The 21,330-nt window shown below is 39.5% G+C and overlaps 1 protein-coding gene across 1 annotated transcript in view; it reads left to right on the forward strand.

Annotated features, from left to right (window-relative positions):
* Positions 1-21,330, forward strand: part of obscnb (obscurin, cytoskeletal calmodulin and titin-interacting RhoGEF b) — a 54,671-nt gene that overhangs the window by 16,699 nt on the left and 16,642 nt on the right. The window contains 27 exon segments of the mRNA XM_028593100.1: positions 48-209; positions 316-420; positions 1,908-2,174; positions 2,924-3,193; positions 3,299-3,565; positions 3,707-3,973; positions 4,142-4,408; positions 4,512-4,781; positions 4,866-5,135; positions 5,273-5,539; positions 6,988-7,254; positions 7,433-7,699; positions 7,918-8,184; positions 8,403-8,669; positions 9,481-9,555; positions 10,169-10,243; positions 10,697-10,792; positions 11,451-11,522; positions 12,339-12,407; positions 12,788-12,862; positions 14,649-14,915; positions 15,357-15,626; positions 16,739-17,005; positions 17,504-17,782; positions 18,214-18,471; positions 18,758-19,024; positions 19,225-19,497. Coding sequence (XP_028448901.1) covers positions 48-209; positions 316-420; positions 1,908-2,174; positions 2,924-3,193; positions 3,299-3,565; positions 3,707-3,973; positions 4,142-4,408; positions 4,512-4,781; positions 4,866-5,135; positions 5,273-5,539; positions 6,988-7,254; positions 7,433-7,699; positions 7,918-8,184; positions 8,403-8,669; positions 9,481-9,555; positions 10,169-10,243; positions 10,697-10,792; positions 11,451-11,522; positions 12,339-12,407; positions 12,788-12,862; positions 14,649-14,915; positions 15,357-15,626; positions 16,739-17,005; positions 17,504-17,782; positions 18,214-18,471; positions 18,758-19,024; positions 19,225-19,497 — 5,823 coding nt within the window.

The following is a 21,330-nucleotide window of genomic DNA, read 5'->3' on the forward strand; positions in this document are numbered from 1 at the left end:
AACAATTTACAATATATAAAAAAGTCTTTAAAATATTTTCCCTGCAGCCAGAGATATAAAGATTGTTAAGAAGCTGGAGGATGTGGAAGTGATGGAGAAGGAGAGTGCTGCATTTGTCTGTGAAATCTCACACGATGAAGTGGACTGCCACTGGTATAAAGGAAGTATCAAACTCAAAGTCAGTGACAACATCAAGATGAGACAAGAGGGTAAGGTCTCAATAAAGTAGTACACTAATGTATACACCAATTAATGCATCTTTATAGGATTTTCCTAAGTAATGATTATTTACAAGCTGTCCATTTCTTATTCCAGGCAGAAGCTATGTACTGCTGTTTAGGTCTGTCACCCCAGAAGATATGGGTGAGATTAAATTCACAGCTGACAAGGCCTCATCAACTGCAAAACTTAAAGTGAAAGGTAAATGAGTCTATGTTATGTGCTGAAATCTAATCTCAACAGTGAATACTGTATATTGCTGCATGGATAAACTAACCCATGTTGCAATGTTCAGATGTAGTTGCAAATTGATTATTTCTATTCACCTCTGCACATTCAAAACCATATTTTCCTATAAATAAGAAACAATTAGGCTACTGTAAACACATTATTATGCTATAGACGACATTTCCATGCAAACTAAAAGTTCCTGAATAATTTCTTAAATTGACCTCAACATTGTAATGCCTCATTGAGGCCTGATGGCAAAAGGAAACACAACTTTTATGGTGTCTTACTAGCTGATGTTTAGGATTATTATTAGGGCCGGGACTCGATTAAAAAAATTAATCTAATTAATTACAGGCTTTGTAATTAATTAATCGAAATTAATCGCATTTTAATTCCATAAATATTTGACCTGAGAACAGTGAGAAGTAATTTTTTTCACATGGATTTTTAGTATACCATTGAATAATGACTGAATACATAAGCTTAAGCAACACAATATTGTTTATTTTTGTTCAACCAAGTCCAGCAGACCAGTGCAATTTTTGCCATTAAGTGTAGCAATAGCATATTTAGAAATATAGTACATTTCAGAAATTCAGGTAGCCTATAGGTAGGTAGACCTTCTGTAAACTATGTTTTTTTAAGTAAAACACAATACTTTCAAGTACATTCAGACATAGTTACCCTGATCCTTAAACCAGTCATCTGGTGGAGTGTAGGTTGGGTGTGGGTCCTTGTACTCGGAGTCGGGCTAACGTCCACGCTAGCTGCTAAATGTTTTGCGTCGAGGTGATACTTGAGGCTCGATGTGCTGCGGTGACATGCGAATTCCTTGTTGCATAGCTTGCACACAACCATGCTCTAATCGACGCTTCCATCCGTTCATTTTTTATAACAAAATTAATTAACGCATTAAAGTCTGTAATTAATTAATCCTATTTAACGCGTTAAAGTCCCGGCTCTAATTATTATATATTATATCTATGTATAGAGAACCCATCATTGGTCCAATGATTTTAGGGTCATTGATGATTGGACATCTCCAGGAGTAAAAACTCTCTCTCTCAGTTGACCATAAGTTGCTCTAATTTCCATCAACATGGACATGTCTCCTAGTTTCTATGTCAGTGTCTCGCTGTTTTAAATCAAACAGCACCTGATATATAAGCAAGTATGACTGGCACACAGTAATTTCCATTTACTGTAGTGTCATAACGAGATTCTTGCTGTCTGCTTTAGCTTTTGCAAAAGAAAACAACGAACATGATGGTGCATCAAAAGCATTGATGTTTCATTACTTATTAGATCCATTTGCTTTTGATATAATTAAATTGTGAACGTTGCCTGTAGTGTGCTTAGGCAAGGGCTTTGGCAAGGCCTTGGCATTAATAGCCTTAAATCTTCCTTTTTTGGCATACGTGACAGTTTTCATTGATTCAGTGTTATTGTTGCTGTAGAGCTGCCTGTCAAGTTTGTGAAGAGACTCAGGGATAAGATAGCGATGTATAAGCATCGTGGTCATCTTGAATGCCAAGTGTCACGTGCCAGTGCAAATGTGAAGTGGTACAAGAACAAGATGGAGATCCAACACGGCAAGAAATACGAGATCAAAAGTGAAGATGTGTACCGAAAACTCACCATCAACGATGTGGACTCAGGGGATGAAGACACCTATACCTGTGATGGCACTGATGACAAGACATCCTGTAAACTACTTGTGGAAGGTAACATGATGGAAGATGACAAAGGTTGAGTGTAAGCTTAGTCTCAGGTTTATCAGTTGTAGGGCATTTACGTACATGGCCGTGTATGATTTTGTATATACATGTACATGTACAAGTATTTACACAAAACATGCCATCAGACTCCTAGTCAATGAGGTATCTCTGTTTACACCATATGTCTGTCTGTCTATATCAATGTTTGTCTGTCTATCTATGATTACGTATTACATTATGTTGATTTATTTATTGGTCATTGGAACAAGCCAAATTAATTAACATAGTAATTGGTATTTAAAATTTTAAAGTAATTTTATTACTACTGCAGGTGAAGTAACCTACACAGGTGTTTTCAGTCATTCTGGTTGAGTAGACCTCTGCTAAGGTTGAAGTTTGGTGGGAAATATGTTAAGTCATTAAAGTCCATCGACAAAGAATAGGTTTTTTTCACAGAAGACTAACCAAACTAGTTTGAAGTTATTTAGAAACACTAGCCCATTTTATACAGAGATCCCACAATACTGCTGTAAAGAAGAGCCCTAAATACATTATTAATTAATTATCAATACATTATTGCCACTTGTGCAGCTGTATGGGCTTTGCAATTTGATTTGGGTCTTAAAAAAACTTTACTATTACTATTTGTGTGGTCCTTTCAATACAGTATAATATATATAAATCAGCAATATTTTTATTTTATGAAATCATATGATTGACTTCTTACTAAACCATTCTCTTCATGACCCCTTTAGAGCAGTCCATCAGCATTGTGCGGGAGCTTAGTTCAGTAGAAGTGACCGAACCCTTTGCAGCTGTTTTTGAAGTTGAAATCAGTATGGAACTGGTGAAACCTCCTTTATGGACTCTAAATGGAGTTGCAGTGCAGGAAAGTGCTGATATTGAAATGGAGAAAGAGGGCACTATGCACTGTCTCACTTTCAAAAAGACCAAAGCATCGATGACCGGACCTGTGCAGTTTACAGCTGGGAAGAGCAAATCTTTAGCCCAGCTCACAGTCAAAGGTAAATATGTTGAATCACGTTTATACTGCACTGTGATACTGTTGTTGGTAAATATATCCAGCATAATTCAGTTGAGTCTAATCACATACTGTTCCTCACATTTAGAGCGTCCACTTGAGATTGCAGAGCCCATCAAAGATGTGAAGGCGAAGGAGAAAAGCTCTGCCATACTCACCTGCAAATTTTCTGCCTCACCCAAAGAGGTTATTTGGTTGAAAGGAATGGTACCTCTGGCAGCGTCAAACAAGTATAACATTAAGCAAGATGCTACAAGGGCTCAACTTACCATTCAAAGGTTGACTGAGGAAGACAGCGGAGAGTACCGCTGTCAGTCCGGACCTGCTGAGACCAAAGGGATACTTACTGTTGAAGGTGCAGTATGGACCTTTAAATACCAAACGAAATACAGCAATTGTGCATTTTCTTATTAAAACCATCACATAAAGCAGCTATTTTGGAATGGTTGTGGATTACATTGGTCTTTAAACTAAAACTTGTATTTCTTCTGTCCAGTGCGTGACATTAAGATCACCAAGCACTTGGCTGACACAGAGGTTGATGAAGACAGCGATGCAGTGTTCCTATGTGAGATTAATTATGCAGATGAAGAAGCACAGTGGCTTCTAAATGAAAAGGTGCTCTTTACTAATGAAGTCAACACCATCACTCATGAAGAGAAGGTTCACAAGCTCACACTGAAGAACTTGGCACCTCAGGATGGAGGGACCATCACCTTTCAAGTCCGCAAGGTGAAAGAGTCTGTGACACTTAAAGTTAAAGGTAAGAACTGCCATGCACTACGTTTACAAGCTCACACAATATAAATTACTGTATGAATATCAGGTTAAGGCAGGAAATCCCAGCTACATGTACAGTATGTATATACTCTCATTCAGGCAGAACATAATATCCCTCATCATTCTTTTTTTTCGTCCAATTCCCCTCCAGAGAAGCGTGCTGTGTTCCTCAAGTCTCTAGATGATGTCATTGGAGAGGAGAAAGGCATGATAACTCTGCCATGCGAGGTGTCCAAGCCCAGGGTTTCTCCAATATGGAGAAAAGAAGGTAAAGTCTTGAAGGCTGGATCAAAGTATGAGCTCCTTCACACAGGCAAGTCTTTGGGACTGATCATCAAGGACATCACCAAAGAAGATGCTGGAGAGTATAGTTGTGATCTTGGAACTGAGGTTTCTAAAGCAAAGGTCACTGTTAGAGGTTGGTACTGTTGTTTGAGATATACAGTTTTACAGCGTTAGCCATAATACATAGGGTATTGTTTTGCATCTTCACCAACTTATGCTCTCTGTCCCAAATTTAGAGATAGGCATTGGAATTACCAAATGGCTGAAGCCAGCTGAAGTGAATGAGGGAGAGACTTGTAGCTTTGAGTGCATCTTATCTCGTGAGAGCACCGATGAGTGTTCCTGGACTCTTAATGGCCAAACTATCGCAAATGAAGGCCGCTTCAAAGCCACCAGTAAAGGACGCAGGTACATGCTGACCGTTAAGGATGTCACTCCTGCTGATGCTGGAGAGGTGGTCTTTAACATTAAAGACCTGAGCTCCAAAACGACATTAACAGTTGAAGGTAAGCTACATATTTAATAGGCCTAGACAGAATTACTAAAATATTAAGGTCATAAAATAAACATGTTATCATCCCTTGTTGCAGGCAAAGCTTCATCTGTGTCTAAAGGACTACAGAATGTTAGTGCTGTTCAAGATGAAGATGCTGTATTTACCTGTGAGGTAACACAGGCTAGTTCCACTGTAAAGTGGGCCAAGGAAGGCAAAGCCATCAAAAAGAGCCTTAAGTATGACATTAGCCAAGAGGACAAAGTCATGAAGCTGACCATCCATAATGTCTCTGCTCAAGACTCCGGAGAGTACAGTTGTGAAGTTGTTGGAGGTGCAACCACTAAAGCCAAGCTGGAAATCAAGGGTAAGAAAATTCTATATTTATCTTCTAAAAAAGCTATTCATTTATTTACTAAATGTAGAATCATAGGGTTCTGAGATACTCTAGATATTTTCTGAATCCATAGATTAATCATACAATTTTCTTTTCTTTTATTACAGAGCCAATCCATCAATTTACTAAAGCACTTATTGACAGCCAAGCTGAGGAGAAGAGCTCTGTGGCCTTGCGATGTGAGACTGCACAAACCCCATCCACTGTGATATGGCTTAAGGGTCACACAGAGCTCAAGGCTGGAGGTCGATATGAGATGTCCCAGAAGGAGAGGGTCCTAACTCTCACCATCAAACACCTGGAGGAGAAAGACACTGATATCTACACTTGTGACGTGGGCACTGCCAAGAGCATTGCAAAGGTGACAGTCAATGGTAAGAACTCAAGTATGTAATTTTACAAATTTGGGTTAAGTTTTTGTCTTGCAGAGCTGATTACTTTTATGAATTCTGTTCAATTTTAGATTTTGATTTTATTTTCCTTGACAATTCCACTGTTAATGTATTTTTTTTAGGTCAGTGAAATGAATGCCAAGTTGACTTTTCTCATAGTTTGGTTTGGTTTTGCTTTAAAGGCCAGTTGGTGGTTATAGTGGAAAAACCACAGGATGCTTATTGTTTTGAAGGGGAATCTGCTACATTTGTTTGTCGTGTCTTTCCTACTGATCCGCCTCATGTACAGTGGAGTTTAGATCATACCCCGCTGCAGCCAAGCCCCCTCAATGATATTTACATTCTACAGGGGGGTTTCCACTGTCTTAGGGCGTTCACACACTTGGCCCAGTTAAACCGTGCCCCATGACGTTTGACCCCAAAGTCTGGCTCGTATTGCTAATCCGTCCCCGGGACCGCTTGAATGAGGTGGGCCAGGGCACGGTTCGGTTGGACACGGTATGCATCAGTGTGATCGCTAAATGTACCCGGGTCTGGTTCTTACCTTACAGATGAACAAGAATTGTAGTCGGCGAGTACCGCAGTGTAATGACGTAAGCGTGCTCTGGCCCTGAATGTTTTATTCCAGTGTGAGTGCAGGCCAGCGGGGGAGTAGGGAGGGGGGACAATCATGCTCAGGCACGGTCGAAGGCAACTGGACCAAGTGTGAGTACGCCCTGACTGTAAAAGAGCTAAAACCCAGAGACTTGGGGACCAACTCTGTGGTTGCTGGGGATCAGGAAGTTTACACTTCCCTTGTCGCCAAAGATAACTGACACTGTGCACAGTCACGTACAAATCTACCCACAGTTTAGATTTGTCAAAAGTACCATAGATTAGGTTAAATTGTTACTAAATTGTCTGTATTTTCCTAATAGAAGTTTATTTTGAGTATTTTGCATTGTGAGTATATTTACTGAAAGCTCTGCTTTGCCCTCTTGTTCAGCATTATAACATTCTCTTTGTCTAGGGGTTTGTATAAGACTGTTTGCACATCCACAAATTTTGAACGACATCCCCCAGCATGTGCAAATGTTTTAAAGTGACCTGTTCCTAAATGCATTGTCTTGTTATGCAAGAACTGCGCACTGCAAAAAGGAATGTTTCCTTTGTTCGGCATTTCAAAAAGAATTACATTGTGTTGTATTGTAATAAGGGAGTTTGTTTTTGTTTTGAGATAAAGTGCACTGTTGTAGATAAAACTTCATCAAAAGGTCCAACGACCCAACTGTTGGATTGATGTTTTGGTTCCATAGACTAATTTTTGACAACTGGAGCACAACAACTCATACATCATCTTTGCCTCTAATCTTTTTTCCATCCTCCATCACAACCCAACAAAATGCAACACCCTGTTTTATATAATCAGCTCATTGTTCATTTTACTTTAGCCCTGCCTGCCAGTTTTAAAGAGAAGCTCAAGAACCAGGAGAAAAAGCAAGGGGAGACTGTGACACTTTGCTGCAAGTTATCGAAACCTGCGGACAGCATTCAGTGGAAGAAAGGCTCTGAAATTCTCAAAGCTGGAGAGAAGTATGAGATGAAGCTAGAGGAAACCTCTTGTGAGCTTAAGATTAGGAATTTGGAGGTTGAAGATAGTGGAGAGTATTCTTGCATGTGCGTGGACCAGAAGACATCTGCAACTGTGAAAGTCAATGGTATGGATTCATGAAGTCTTTTTTGGCAACGTTTTATATTTACCTAAAACAATAGTGTATATGTCGTATTTCCCAAATGAAGGTCCACTTCTGTTGCCTCTGTCGTGTTTGTTAAAATATTTGTTAGACTATTTATTTTCACCTGATTTTTACAAGTAATGAAAACTTGGTTGTACAGCATTACCGCCGACCTACATACAGAAGCTGGAGAGCCAGGAGGCTGAGGAGGGAGCAAGTGTTACTCTGCATTGTGAGCTCTCTAAACCTGGAGTCCCTGTTGAGTGGAAGAAGGGAACACAGGTCCTGAAGTCTGGAGAAAAGTACCAGATGAAGCAGAAGGACTCTGTGAATGAACTCCTAATCAGCAAAGTGGTGCCACAAGACAGTGGAGACTACAGCTGTGTGTGTGGAGACCAGAAGACCACAGCCAGCCTCAACATTAAGGGTAGGAAGAGGATTTTTAAAGAGTCGGTTTGAGTAACATTGTAAAACAATTGTACATTAAATGTACATATTTAGACCTGTTTGTTTTGGGGTCTGCATATCATAAAGGATTGCGAGTTGTCAGTGTTCGTTTTTTATGTTCTGTGTTTGTTTTATATGGATTTTTATATTTTATGTCATGGCATGCCACTGACTGCTAACCAACTAATAAATGCTCAGCCCAACCAGTGACGTTCAAACAGAAGCTGGAGAGCCAGGAGGCTGAGGAGGGAGCAAGTGTTACTCTGCATTGTGAGCTCTCTAAACCTGGAGTCCCTGTTGAGTGGAAGAAGGGAACACAGGTCCTGAAGTCTGGAGAAAAGTACCAGATGAAGCAGAAGGACTCTGTGAATGAACTCCTAATCAGCAAAGTGGTGCCACAAGACAGTGGAGACTACAGCTGTGTGTGTGGAGACCAGAAGACCACAGCCAGCCTCAACATTAAGGGTAGGAAGAGGATTTTTAAAGAGTCGGTTTGAGTAACATTGTAAAGCAATTGTACATTATATGTACATATTTAGACCTGTTTGTTTTGGGGTTTGCATATCATAAAGGATTGCAAGTTGTCAGTGTTCGTTTTTAATGTTCTGTGTTTGTTTTATGTGGATTTTTATATTTTATGTCATGGCATGCCACTGACTGCTAACCAACTAATAAATGCTCAGCCCAACCAGTGACGTTCAAACAGAAGCTGGAGAGCCAGGAGGCTGAGGAGGGAGCAAGTGTTACTCTGCATTGTGAGCTCTCTAAACCTGGAGTCCCTGTTGAGTGGAAGAAGGGAACACAGGTCCTGAAGTCTGGAGAAAAGTACCAGATGAAGCAGAAGGACTCTGTGAATGAACTCCTAATCAGCAAAGTGGTGCCACAAGACAGTGGAGACTACAGCTGTGTGTGTGGAGACCAGAAGACCACTGCCAGCCTTAACATTAAGGGTAGGATGATTTGTGATGCAAACTTCTACAGTGTATGAATATGTCTTTGTAAATTAGAAAAATATGTATTGTTCAGATTTAATCATAGACTACTTACTAAACATTGATGTTGAATTGATAGGAGGAATATTTGTGTTACACTTTGATTTTGTCTTGTTTTTAAGCACTTGCTTTTGCTATGAAATTTTTGTTGCAGTCTCTTTTTTCTTGTTTCTGTTTGCTGGCATACAATATATCAGCATTCTTTGAGGGTGTCTTACATCAGATTCATCAGATGTTCCTTTCACATTGTATGTGGTGGATCAATTTGTTGGATGTATTTGCCTTGAGAGCTTTGTGTGTTCTGTGCTGAGATCAGAGTTTTCTTTGGAACATTTTTCATCACTTCTTCCACTTTTTCTTTTTCTTACTGTGCATTTGAGATTACAAAACAAACTAAAGAATGATACAGCCAAAACTGACTACAATACCAAAGCAGAGTCCCCTTTTTTCACATCACAGTCTGTTAGCAGACTGTGCTTGTTGCAGTTGTTTTGTGTCTTCTGTTTTTATTTTTATTGGTAGTAGTGTTGACCATGTGTGTATGCTGGTCCATAAACTGTTCTTGTCTACTTAAGCCAACATATCTTAGTTCATGTTGTATTGTAGTTATCAGCTGTGTTTTATAGTGGTTGCTGATTCCTGAAATTGTTTTAATTTACAAGTTGTGAGCCATTTTGTCAGGTGATATTTAGTTTTTAATTATGACTGTCAAGTACTCAAGATGATCAAGTATGTTAAAGCATTCTGAATTCAAATTGTTTCCTCTCAGCTGTGAAGCTGTCAGCTCCTCCTTCAGCTACTAAACTGGAATCTAAGAGGCATGATACCAAAGAAAAAATGGAAGGTATGGAAGGAAGATGGCGATGTGCTGGCTTGGCTTTCAGCTTTAAGTGGTCTGTCAATGTTGATAATGGCCTGTGTGTTGCCTGCCCTTAAATTGGGCCTGTACCTTTTTGCCTGTATAGGTTATGATAAATATATTCTTTGCCACATTATTTCTTTCTAACCATATTTCTCAGGTTGCAGTTTTGTGTGCCTCTGCTGTGTCAGATGTTCCTTCTGTCTTAGTAGGATTGTGTTTTGCCGTTTTTATGTGGCTTTTTTTCCCTCAGTGTTGTATTGCAGTAAATGTGGCATAACCAGCTCATTCGAAAACAGAAAGAAGAAATAAGGACCCTTGTATTTGTGCTAATTGTGCTGGTAGCACGTTAATAGTTTGAGATAATGATTGTTGGCTGGAGTTTACATGTGCATAGTTAACTTGTGTGTGGCATGATTCATTGTCCTTTATATTATATTTGCGTGGTTTGGGAAGACTGAGGGTCTTTGAATTTGTGGCAGTTATACAGGCTGTGCTCAGGTGTCCAAATGAAATACTGTAGGTCTGACAGTGTCATTGGTTGCTGCCATTATACTTCATGCAGCATTTCTATGTCCATATCATACTTGTATTTCAGCCAAGACCCCTGAAGCTCCGTTCATAGCTGCTAAAGACGAGCACAAGAGGCAAGAGATATATGAGACAATAGATGGTAATTCTCTGAAGATTCTTGGCTTTGCTTGGTTATTTTGCCCATGTGTATTTGTAATTAATCAGTGCAATGCATCATTCTTTTGTCATATATTGCCTGCTGACTAGTGTTATCAGACAAAAACATGTTGGGTCATGAATTAACTTACATTGTATCTTGTTGTTTCAATGAATTACTTTAAGGCTAAATATGGTTTTACTCAACCTTTATATTTTTGAACTAACCTGCACTATTTCATCTGCCTGCTGGTAAATGTGGCTTTTTTATACACCAGTTCAATGTCATAATCTACATCATTTTAGCGGAGTGTGCTACTATTGTGAAGAAAAAATCTGTGAATTTCTGTGGTCTCTGGGTTACTTTGTTGCATGGAGGCTGACTTATTGGTATGGAGCTAGTGCTGTCTGAAGGCAAATTCAAATTGTGGGCCGAATGTTGTGTTCAATTTAATAGCTGTGACACTGCCAATTACTGGACAGACTCCTCAACGGCAGCTCCTTGTACAGGAGATACAGAGAGATTCACGAGAGATTGAAGTGGGAGGTGAAGGTAATGAGACACATGTTTGCATGGCTTTTGTCCGATACTGTGACATCTGTCAATACTGTAAGCATGGTCATCATTTGTTTTGTTCCAGATGTAATTTCAGGCTTGTAGAAAAACACACTTAACAAGAAAAAAATGGCAAATATGGAGAGAGTAGGCAGCTCAGTTTAGATTTACTGTTTGTGTAGTAGGCTATGTTACCTGATGAATGTGTAAAATATATAAAGAAGGTGACTTTTGTTTTATTGTTAGCCCTTGTGTGTGTTTCTGTTCTGTCAATTCTATTGTGTGGCAGATACAGAATTTTGTCCAGTTGTTTTAATGCTTTGTGTTTACATTTGATACTATATGTTTATGGCACGTTGGCAGTACTGTGTTGTGTTGTTGCTGTGTGTTGGATTATTGAAAAGTCTGTGAGAGGAGCAAGGTTTTAGTTGTTTTTTCTTGTACCTTTATTGTTTTTTATTGCTTTCCGTTCTCACATCAGCATATTTAATCTAACATCAAGACATTTGTCAGTATTTAGTATCAAGTTGTAAACATTGGGTGTACTGGGTCATTTGTGTTTATGTGTGCTTTACCGTCCCTGGCTGGATATTGTCTTCTGGTCACAGAACTCATCATTGTAAGATTTTGAGGTTAATGTTGTGTTTTATTTCAGTTGAAAACACTGCTGCTGGAGTAGCTGCAAAACACAATACACAGAGGCAGGGGACCAAAGAGCCAATAGCAGGTATGCAAAGACGTGAGCTCTGATTATGCTTCTTCGTCTCCTGTCACATCCGACTTAGTCTTTGCCTTGCAGGAGTGCAGGTGTTCTGTCTCTACTGATGTACCTTGCTTTCTATGGCGTACCAAGCATGTTATATGTTTGGCTGTAGCTTGGTTTAGCTGCTGTAAGGGGTGGACAATGGACAAAAATAATTTAAAGTGAAATTGGTTTTTAAGGTTAGGTTAACAGAATGTCAGCATATGAATATAGGGAGAGCTGGTAGGATATTATATTGGATGGTATGTTAATGCCTGTTATGTGATGTTTTTCAACTGTCCTCATACAGCAGTTCCCTGTGATTCCTTTTGTTAAATGTGTGTGCTTCTTGTGGTGTTTGGTGGAAGTGACATTATTAAAAGACTAGCAAATAAGAGATTTGTAAGCAGCTATTATAATTAAGCAGTAGATAATTGTCAACAGTGGCCATGTTACTCAAGACATGTCAGTTTGCAAGACGTACTGTTTATTGTGCAGGATGTATTGCCCTGTGCTTAGGCTTCAGTCTGTATATTGGTGTGCTGCTCTGTGGTTCATAAATCTTTACTTCTTTTAAAAGATCCATTTATAGCTCAGTGATTGGAGTTACTATACAGTTACATTTCACAAGTGTAAGAGAAGAAAGTGCATTGTATAATTACACAAGGTGTTGCTGAAATATAGCATCTGTACTTGCCATAATACTCACTGGATGAAGAGACTCTAAAAATTAGATTTGTGGCTGCTGGCTCTCTAGGTACCATGTTTCAGGTATAATCAGGCTTAAATGTTTTATCATAGCAGTGAGGCTGCCAGATGCTCCAGCAGCTGTGACATTACTATCTAAGGATTCCAAAGAAGCAGTGGAAGGTATGAACCTAATGTCTTACATTGCCTAACTATATGCAACACTATTTTAATCAGAAATATACTCATCCATGTGATGGTGTTGGTTGCCATTTTCCACTGTGCTACTATTTTCTTTGTTGGACACGCTCTTGGTCATGGCACTGTCTGTATGATTTTTAAGGTACTGCTTTTCTTGTTGCACATTGCATGAAAATACGTATCATCTGAAAAATCAAGTGAAGAGCTTTCAGCACTGTCAGAAAAATGGAAATCAATTGAAGATGGTATTGTGTGTGGCACATTGCTTTTGGTTTGTTGTCTTGTTCAGTCTGTTGCTGAAGATTTTCCACGTTGTGTAAGTTGAACTAAAATCTACATTATATGTCTACAAATAACTTCAGTTACAGCAGATAAGTCAACCGCATCAGCAGTGACCTTCAAAGTTGAACCTGAGAAGCAGGAATCCAAAGTTGAAGGTATGTGGTAGTGGTGTAAGAAACTCCAACAACACAGTGTTTTAGGAGGTTTCTTGTATGCTGGAGGTTTTGCCCGAACACATGCTGTGATAGCATATACTACACATCCAGGTTGTTATGCTGTGACATAACTTCCTTGTGTCTTGAGGGTTTTGTCAATAGTCTGGCACATTTGTTCTTGTTGGCTGAGGAGTTGGGAATTGCCTTTTGGCAATTGCATTTAATTGGAGTCCATCAATCCTCACTGTTGATTTAATTATTGTTGGTGTTTTTTTTAATCAGTTGGGCAGCATCCTTTTTTGCTTTATTCATCGTAAACTTCACTTTTATTCTTTTATTTGTGCTTTGTATTTGAGGTCTTATTAAATGATATAGATCTGCAGAGATTGAAAAGTTTGCTGTTTCTGCAGTCACCCTAAAGCCAGATCCTACAAAGCTGGATATTAAAGGGAAAGGACAAGGTAGAAGTTTTGTGGCACCTGCACATTGTTTATTCCCCTCAGTTTTGTTATGTTTCCTTTGTGGATTCTTGTATGCAGTGTATTCAGTCTGGCTTGTTGTTGCTCACTTTGTATTCACCTGGGAATTCCAGATTTGTTGTATTCTGGATTGTTGTCGTCTCCAGATAGGAATAATTAAGAGTTCTGTTTGACAGACCTGATAAATGCTTGTTTTGAATGGGAGTAGGGATTATTGGCCTGTTGCATCAGTGTTGCTGTGTGTCTGTGCGTGAGTATATAATAAAGCAGCCATACATTTTGTTTTTTTTATTTTCTATTTTGGTTTTTACTGTTGCAAAAAATCATAAGCTCAGTTGGGTAAATTCAAAAATGACCATACTTTTTTATGCTGTAATCTTCATCTGGTTTGTAATTTGAAAGCCTGTGAGTTATACACACATCAACACCTTGTCTAATTCATTCAATTCCCAGTTCTTCCAGTCATAGTCATTCAAGACCTGGAGAGCCAGGAGGCTGAGGAGGGAGCTAGTGTCACTCTGCACTGTGAGCTTTCTAAACCTGGACTCCCTGTCGAGTGGAAGAAGGAAACTAAAGTCCTGAGTTGTGGAGAAAAGTACCATATCAAACAAACAGGATTCAATTATGAGCTACAGATCTTCGCTTTGAGACCTGGAGACACAGGAAGCTACTCATGCTGTTTAGAGGACACAATAAGCTCTGCCTCTCTTGTAGTAAATGGTAGGATGGAGACCACGTCATCGTCTCATGCTGTCTTCTTCTTCTTTTGAGTCTTTCATTTCATTCTAAAACCATTCTTTCTAATCTCACTCATTCTTGAACATGTACGGTAGATTACAATCTGTTTATTTTCTTTCGTTCATCAGCTGCTCCAGTAATTTTCACAAAAGAGCTTGAAAGCCAAATGGCTGATGAGACAGAGAGTGTAACCCTGCACTGTGAGCTTTCTAAACCTGGTGTTCCTTTGGAGTGGAAGAAAGGAGAACTTGGTCTTTGTCCTTGTGCGAAGTATGAAATTAGACAAACGGGACATCTGGCTTCACTAGTAATTCATGATGTAGACCCAGAAGATGCTGGGAGTTACACATGTGACACTGGTGTCTGTCAAAGCATTGCACAACTAGCTGTGAAGGGTATGCTTGCTAAAACCTGTTCTTTGTCGTGGCAAATTATTTTACTAAAGACTTAATTGTCTAAAAGGCTTATTACTGTAAATATTGAACATTGAGAGTTATATAAAAAATAAGCTCGTATTTTATCTAATCTTAGTTAATGTCGGTTGGTTTCCTCCATCTCCTCCCCTGCAGCCCAGCCTGTCCTTTTCAAAACCCAGCTGCAGAACCTTGAAAGACAGGAAGGGGAGAGCGCTAGTCTTCGCTGTGAGACCACAAAACCAGGAGCCAATGTTGTCTGGAGGTGTGGTGACAGGGTGCTGGCGTCCAGCAGCAAGTATCACCTGAAACAGGAAGCAACCATAGTCGAGCTTGTCATCTATAAACTGCAGGGAGCTGACTCAGGAGAATACTCCTGTGATACAGGCAACCAGAGGACTTCAGCCGTCCTCACTGTGCAAGGTAGGAGCTGTCTATATAAGACCTTTTAAGTCCTTTTTCATGCACCCTCTGGAGTCACGTCTTTTACTTGTCCTACATCACTCCAACAATTGAGCATTAAGTGCATCAACCTTTCATCTGGAGATCCTGTTTGCTGTCTTCTTGACTGCATTTAAATGTTCTTCACTGTTTTCAAAGCACTTGTAGTTATTCACACAAATACTTTTCTGTTGAGCTTGATCACTCATCTCTTCCCATCTCTTGCCTGTCTGTGGTCTATCTTCACGAACATTAACACACCCTTTACTGTTTTTCTTCACTTGCTACTCAAAATGACAGCTCAGGAGAAATCTTTATATATTTAATCACACTTTGATCACAATCTACACAACTTGAACTATATCTTTGTCAAGATCTTCACACAATATGTAACTATTCTGCTGAAATGTATTTGTCAAACAGAGGTCGAGGTTAACATACTGAAATTCTTGGAGAGCTGCGTTGTATACGAGGGTGAAGATGTCCGCTTTGAATGTCGGGTGTCTCATGAGAAGGCACCTCTGGCCCAGTGGAAACTCCAGGATGTCCCACTACAGAATAATGAAATGAACCTGATCAAGTCTGAGGGTCGGGTACACAGCCTCACACTCAGAGGCGTTACTGCAGCTGACTCAGGAACAGTCACTTTCACAGTGGGTAACCATACTTCCACTGCTTCTCTGACAGTCAGAGGTAAGGGAAAAATACATTGTATTTCTCGGGACGGAGACTAAATACTTCCATAACATTTGGACTATTTGTCTATATCATCTTCCTTGTGAGACACCTTCCTTCTATCTTTTCAGAAAGCATGCCAAAACATGGATGCTTGTGATTTCCTGATGCTCTCTTTTCACTTTATACTGACTTGTTATCCATTAATCTATCCCACTTGTGTATTTGTATTAAATCTGCACTTTATGTCATATTACGTCATATTTCTACAGTTTATGCATGTTCATTCCTCTTCCCATTGAACTTGAACTAACATTTCCCATTTACCTTTAAATGTAGTATCCAAATTCCATATTGGTCATGTTGATCAATATGTTTCCTTGTAATTCTTGCTTTCAGCAAGTTTTCTGCACTTTTTTTTGACTGTACACTTTATTCAAATAACTTGATGCACGACATAAAAATTCACTCAGTGATTGACAACATGCTATATTATTCAATTGAAATTTTGAATTGTTGTGATGTCCTGGAGGACTAGGTGTTTTTAAGATGCTAACGAATGTAGTCACAACGTCCCAGATTTGAGTCCTGCTGGGAAAGCTTTGTTGCATGTCATCCCCCATCTCTCTCCCCTCATTGCCTGTCACCTCTTTATTGTTCTCCCTACAATAAAGTGGAAAAATTCCCCCACAAAAAATAAGCAAAAGTATTTTTGTTCTTCAGATTTTCAATAGTACATTTTATTTTATCTTAGCACTCTTCCTCTGAGTTGATTTATGGTGCTCACAAACACAAAAATGTATGTACATGGCCATTTAATGATTCCCCATATTCCATTGTATTTTGAACCAGCCAAAAAAAAGGTCTATGGACTTGACAAATTTGATTGCTGATTTTTTCCTGATTCAGTATTTCAGTTTTTTACCTCAAACTTTAAAATGGAGCATATATAAACCAGTGACCTTGCAGTTCTTTTCGTGCTCTGTTTCAAGCTTCTTGTTGGTATGAAATTGGTAGAATTGTGAGTATAAATTATGTTACTTATGAGTAAAGTGTGTTTTGTGGTGGCTGTGTTTATCCACAACACTTTTGAAATTATGAATCCTAATTAATAATGGTCTTTCTGGCAGCCGCACCTGTACTATTCAAAAAGGAGCTGGAAAGTCAAGAAGCCACTGAAGGAGACAAGGCCACCCTGTCCTGTGAGACATCCAGCCCTGACTGCAAGGTGACCTGGCTGAAGGGCTCAACTGTGCTCACCCATGGGGAGAAGTACAGTATGGAGCAGAGAGCTATCACTCACATCCTGGTCATACACAAACTGAATGTGAAGGATAGTGGAGAATATACCTGTGATACAGGGGACAAGAAAAGTACAGCTACCCTGACTGTGAAAGGTAACAGAGCACAGCTTCATCTCATCTATGTCTCTTGTCTTCTCTTGTCTTCACCTTCCTGAAGTTAATTTTACATTCATCCATCCCATTAACAAGTGAAGCAGATTTTCTACTCTAGCATCTACTTCTCTTGGATTTCACAGTCTTTGTGTGATAAGTGTGATGCCTTAGTTGACATGTAGTTTGAGTTTTGCTTAATTATCCGATGGCTAGACATTTGTATTCTGTTATTTTACTGCTTACTTTATTTGACAGTCATCAAATTGCAGATATAGTGAATTGATTTTAATGAAGGGTTGTTCAGGCTTGTTTGGTTATTAGATGTCATTAGAATGGTACATGTCAGAGTACTACATCCATGTTCCTGAGATCAATGAGCTCAATGAGGTAGCAAGTAAGTATTAAAATTAGATTCTTGGCCATGGATACACCTTCTTACTGATGCCTTCTGGAAGCTCAAGAGATCTGATCACTGACCATCATCCCATTAACCCTCAGAGCATGTGCGCCTCATCCGAGAACTCTGCGATATCACTGTGACCACTGGGCAGGATGCTGTCTTTGAGGTTGAGTTGTCACATTCAGGTGTGACAAATGGGGAATGGTGGCTTGGAGACAACCTCCTCCAGAATAATGATCTAAATCAAATGAGCAGCCAGGGCAGAGTGCACCGTTTGACCCTTAAGATGGTGACCACAGATGAATCAGGGGATGTTGCCTTCGTGCTGGGAGAAGAGAAGAGTGTGGCTTGTCTTCTGGTGGAGGAGAAACCCAAAGGTAAAGGAGATGACATGGTCACTAGAGTTTTACTGCTCACCTTCATCTCTATCCACCACCAAACAGCTTTGTCTTGGCAAATGGAAATAAGCTGGCACCATTATTTCAACATCCTAACATTTAGACGTGCTTTCCATTCTTTGCATTTAGTGTTGGCTATAAAAAGAAATGCTTACACAAATATTGTAACTTAAGGAGATAAACTACTTAAAACTGAAAATTTTAAGTATTTCCCACAGATACATTGCTTTAAACAAGTCATTTATTAAATGTTACAGTTTTATAGGTTAGTTAGTTTGTTTTATATTTCTGATACATTTATTTATTTCATAGCTTTGAAAGTATTAATGCCTGTAAAGAATGGGAAAAGGAAAATCTGCATATAAATGCTACCATTATTAAATATAGTTTCGGGTTTCCCATATTTACAGTGCTAATACTAGAGAAGCCACACAACACTGTGGCAGTAGAGGGCGAAACTGTCACTCTGGCCTGCACCATCTCTGACGCCAAAGCCACAGTCACCTGGATCAAAAACAAAGCGGCCATCCAAGCGGGTCTTAAGTATGACCTGAAGAACAACGGAGCATTCCACCAGCTTTGCATCCACAACCTGGTGCCCGAGGACTCAGGAGTGTACACCTGTGACACTGGAGATGCACAGTGTGACGTCACCTTGACTGTGGAAGGTAAAGAACGATGGCACCTTTAAAAAAATAAAATAAAAAAAAAAGTCTCTCTCCTGTTGATGAAGAATGTGGACCGAGATAGGATTGAAATAAACAGCTGAAATATTCTTGAACTTCCACTCCCTCAACCACACCCAGTCTGGCATCACTGTGCATCAGCTAAACTTTTGTCTAAAGTCCCTCAGAGATGTTTGTCTTGTCATCTCAACTATCTGATGCCAAACATTGACATTGACCACAACCTTGACATCTGATGCCGAACTTTTCCATTTTAAATTCTTACCAGGTGCCCCAGTGTTTTTCCACAAAGAGCTCAAGAACCAGGACACCATAGAGGGGGATGATGTTACCCTATGCTGCGAGCTTTCTAAGCCAGGTGTTTGTGTTGAGTGGAGGAAAGGAGGCATTGTCCTCCAGCCCAGTAAGAAGTATGAGATGAGGCAGGAGGGGTGCATTCAAGAGCTCTGTATTCGGAACCTGGAGCCTGAGGACAGTGGCTACTACACCTGTGATGCAGGAGACCAACTGACCACAGCTTCTTTGGCAGTGCAAGGTAGCCTATTTCAATACTTTTTTGTCTGTCCTCAGGTTTACTTAAAGCGTATTTGTTTAATTGTTACTGTATTCTACAATGTATTCTTATAAATAGAATAGTAGGTGTGTTGCATGGTGTAATTTGTCGTTAGAAAAGTTGATCTAATGCTGATAATGAGGAAGTTAGAGGCTCAGTGTTTGTATTTTTTCACTCAACAGTGAAAGAAGTCTTCATTGTGTGTGGTCTTAAGACCGTCGACGTCTTTGTTGGGGAATGGGCAACCTTCTCTTGCCAACTGTCTGGTAGGGCACCTGGCAAGGTGCAGTGGTGGCTGGATGGCACCTTGCTGGAGAACAGCCCCTTTAGTGAGAATGGGCTGAGCCACGGCCACATCCACACACTCACCTTAAAGAACCTGGCCACAGATGATTCTGGCACTGTTACGTTCAAAGCTGGCAGTTTAACATCATCAGCCAAGCTCTTAGTCAAAGGTATTATATAAATATATTCAATAGAGACTGAGATAAGCAGTATCTTGTTATTAACCCTGCAGAATTTATATTCTACATTTCAAATACTGCCAACACAGTATGTGTAGTTTATTTTAAATCCAAGGTTTATTATCATTATTTATTTTAATAGTAAGCACAGGAGACTAAAATGTACCAAATCTTCTTTTCTATTGGATTGGCATTAACCAAATAAAAGTTGGTGCAATTCTTCTTGAAGAATGTAAGTAAATACACCATGAATTATGTTTTCTGCAGGGTTCCATTAAAGGGTTGAAGTTCATGAATAGATTAATGGTGTATAGTTGTACATTTCAGTGCTTCATCTTGCATGAGCAGCATTGTTTCTCAGTTCATTAATAAGAATAATAATGCAGTAGAGAGTTCCATGCTGTATGCTTCGATACAACCAAAACATACAACTGGGTGCAGCACCACAGCCACCTTTTATAGTACAAAGTAACACCTAAACCCAAACATATAAAACTAGTCAGAAGAGTCAGTGGAAAAAATATCAGTCAACATTAAAGTTTTAATTCTGCTGCTAAAATAATAAATCAATAATAATCACGATTATGTTTCTCACTTTTGAGAAGCATAATGAATTGTAAAGGACAAATCTTATCATTAAAATAAGGTGTGGCATGCAAGAAGTATGTCTTCTTGAAAATATAAATACGATTGGACAATTGCACATGTCGCCCTTTCTGTGTGGAGTTTGCAAGTTGTCCTTGTGCCTGCGTAGGTTTCCTCCCACAGTCCAAAGACATGCAGGTTAGGTTAATTAGCAATTATAAATTGCATGTGAATGTGACAATGGATGGACGGATGGACGGATGGATGGCTACTCACCTACGTGTCGTTACATTGCCCAGCTACAGTCAATGACCATTAGTGTGTGTAGCAGGTTACATAAACACTCACCCAGCTGTCAACTGTTTTCTTGTGAGGATGTTTGTGGTTTTCTCTATGAAGTATTAGTCTCTGCAAACATATTCAAGTTATTGAACCCAGGCAGAACTAATCAGACAAAAATGATTGTTCCACATGCAATCTTTGCGTTTAAACACCCTCGGCTCCGCTGATTACCCATTGGCTTAATCATCCCCCACCAGTAGTTTTCCTGACAGGTGGGTCAATCTCTATTGTTAAAGCTAGCAGTCCTGGTGGCTAACTGGGAGCTGCTGCTTGTTCACTGATGTCTCCCTGCTGTTTCGCAATTTCCTGCTCAATGTTTATGCACCAATGTAAAAAAAAATCATATAAATGACCTCTTAAGCCCGATTCAGAATTCCCTCTACCTTTCTATACAAAACTTCTATTCAATTTGCTGGCATCATTGGCTCCATTTGGCCAAGTCTTTTCTTAAAAGTGTCGCCCGATCAAGGTACAGTATTTACAAAGAACGAGCAGTGCCTATAGAACATATATTCATATATTGTGAATGATCGTGCCACTTTTGTCACTGGCAGATCTTCAGCATTTCCACATTGTCAGCTGAATTTCAGAGATAAACTGAACACTGCTGAATGTTAATCTCCTTTAACTATGCAGTGAAAGTGCTGTTTGAGAAGAAGAGATTAGTTGATCACAGCATGCTGGAAACACGTCTGTGATTTGGGATCCCTTGAGTCATTGTTTCAGACCATGCAGAAGCTAAAAGCGTGATCGTGATTATTATATGGTTTAATGTGCAGCCCTAAGTTCATGTGTCGCTTGGTAATGTAAATAATGAATAATAAACAAATTAGGTGATTTGATTCAGTGGATTAGATTACATCCAGTGGTTTTGGTGATGTTAGGAAAGTGCTGCTC

This window comes from Perca flavescens, chromosome 12, assembly GCF_004354835.1.
Source record: "Perca flavescens isolate YP-PL-M2 chromosome 12, PFLA_1.0, whole genome shotgun sequence".
NCBI classification, from domain to species: domain Eukaryota; kingdom Metazoa; phylum Chordata; class Actinopteri; order Perciformes; family Percidae; genus Perca; species Perca flavescens.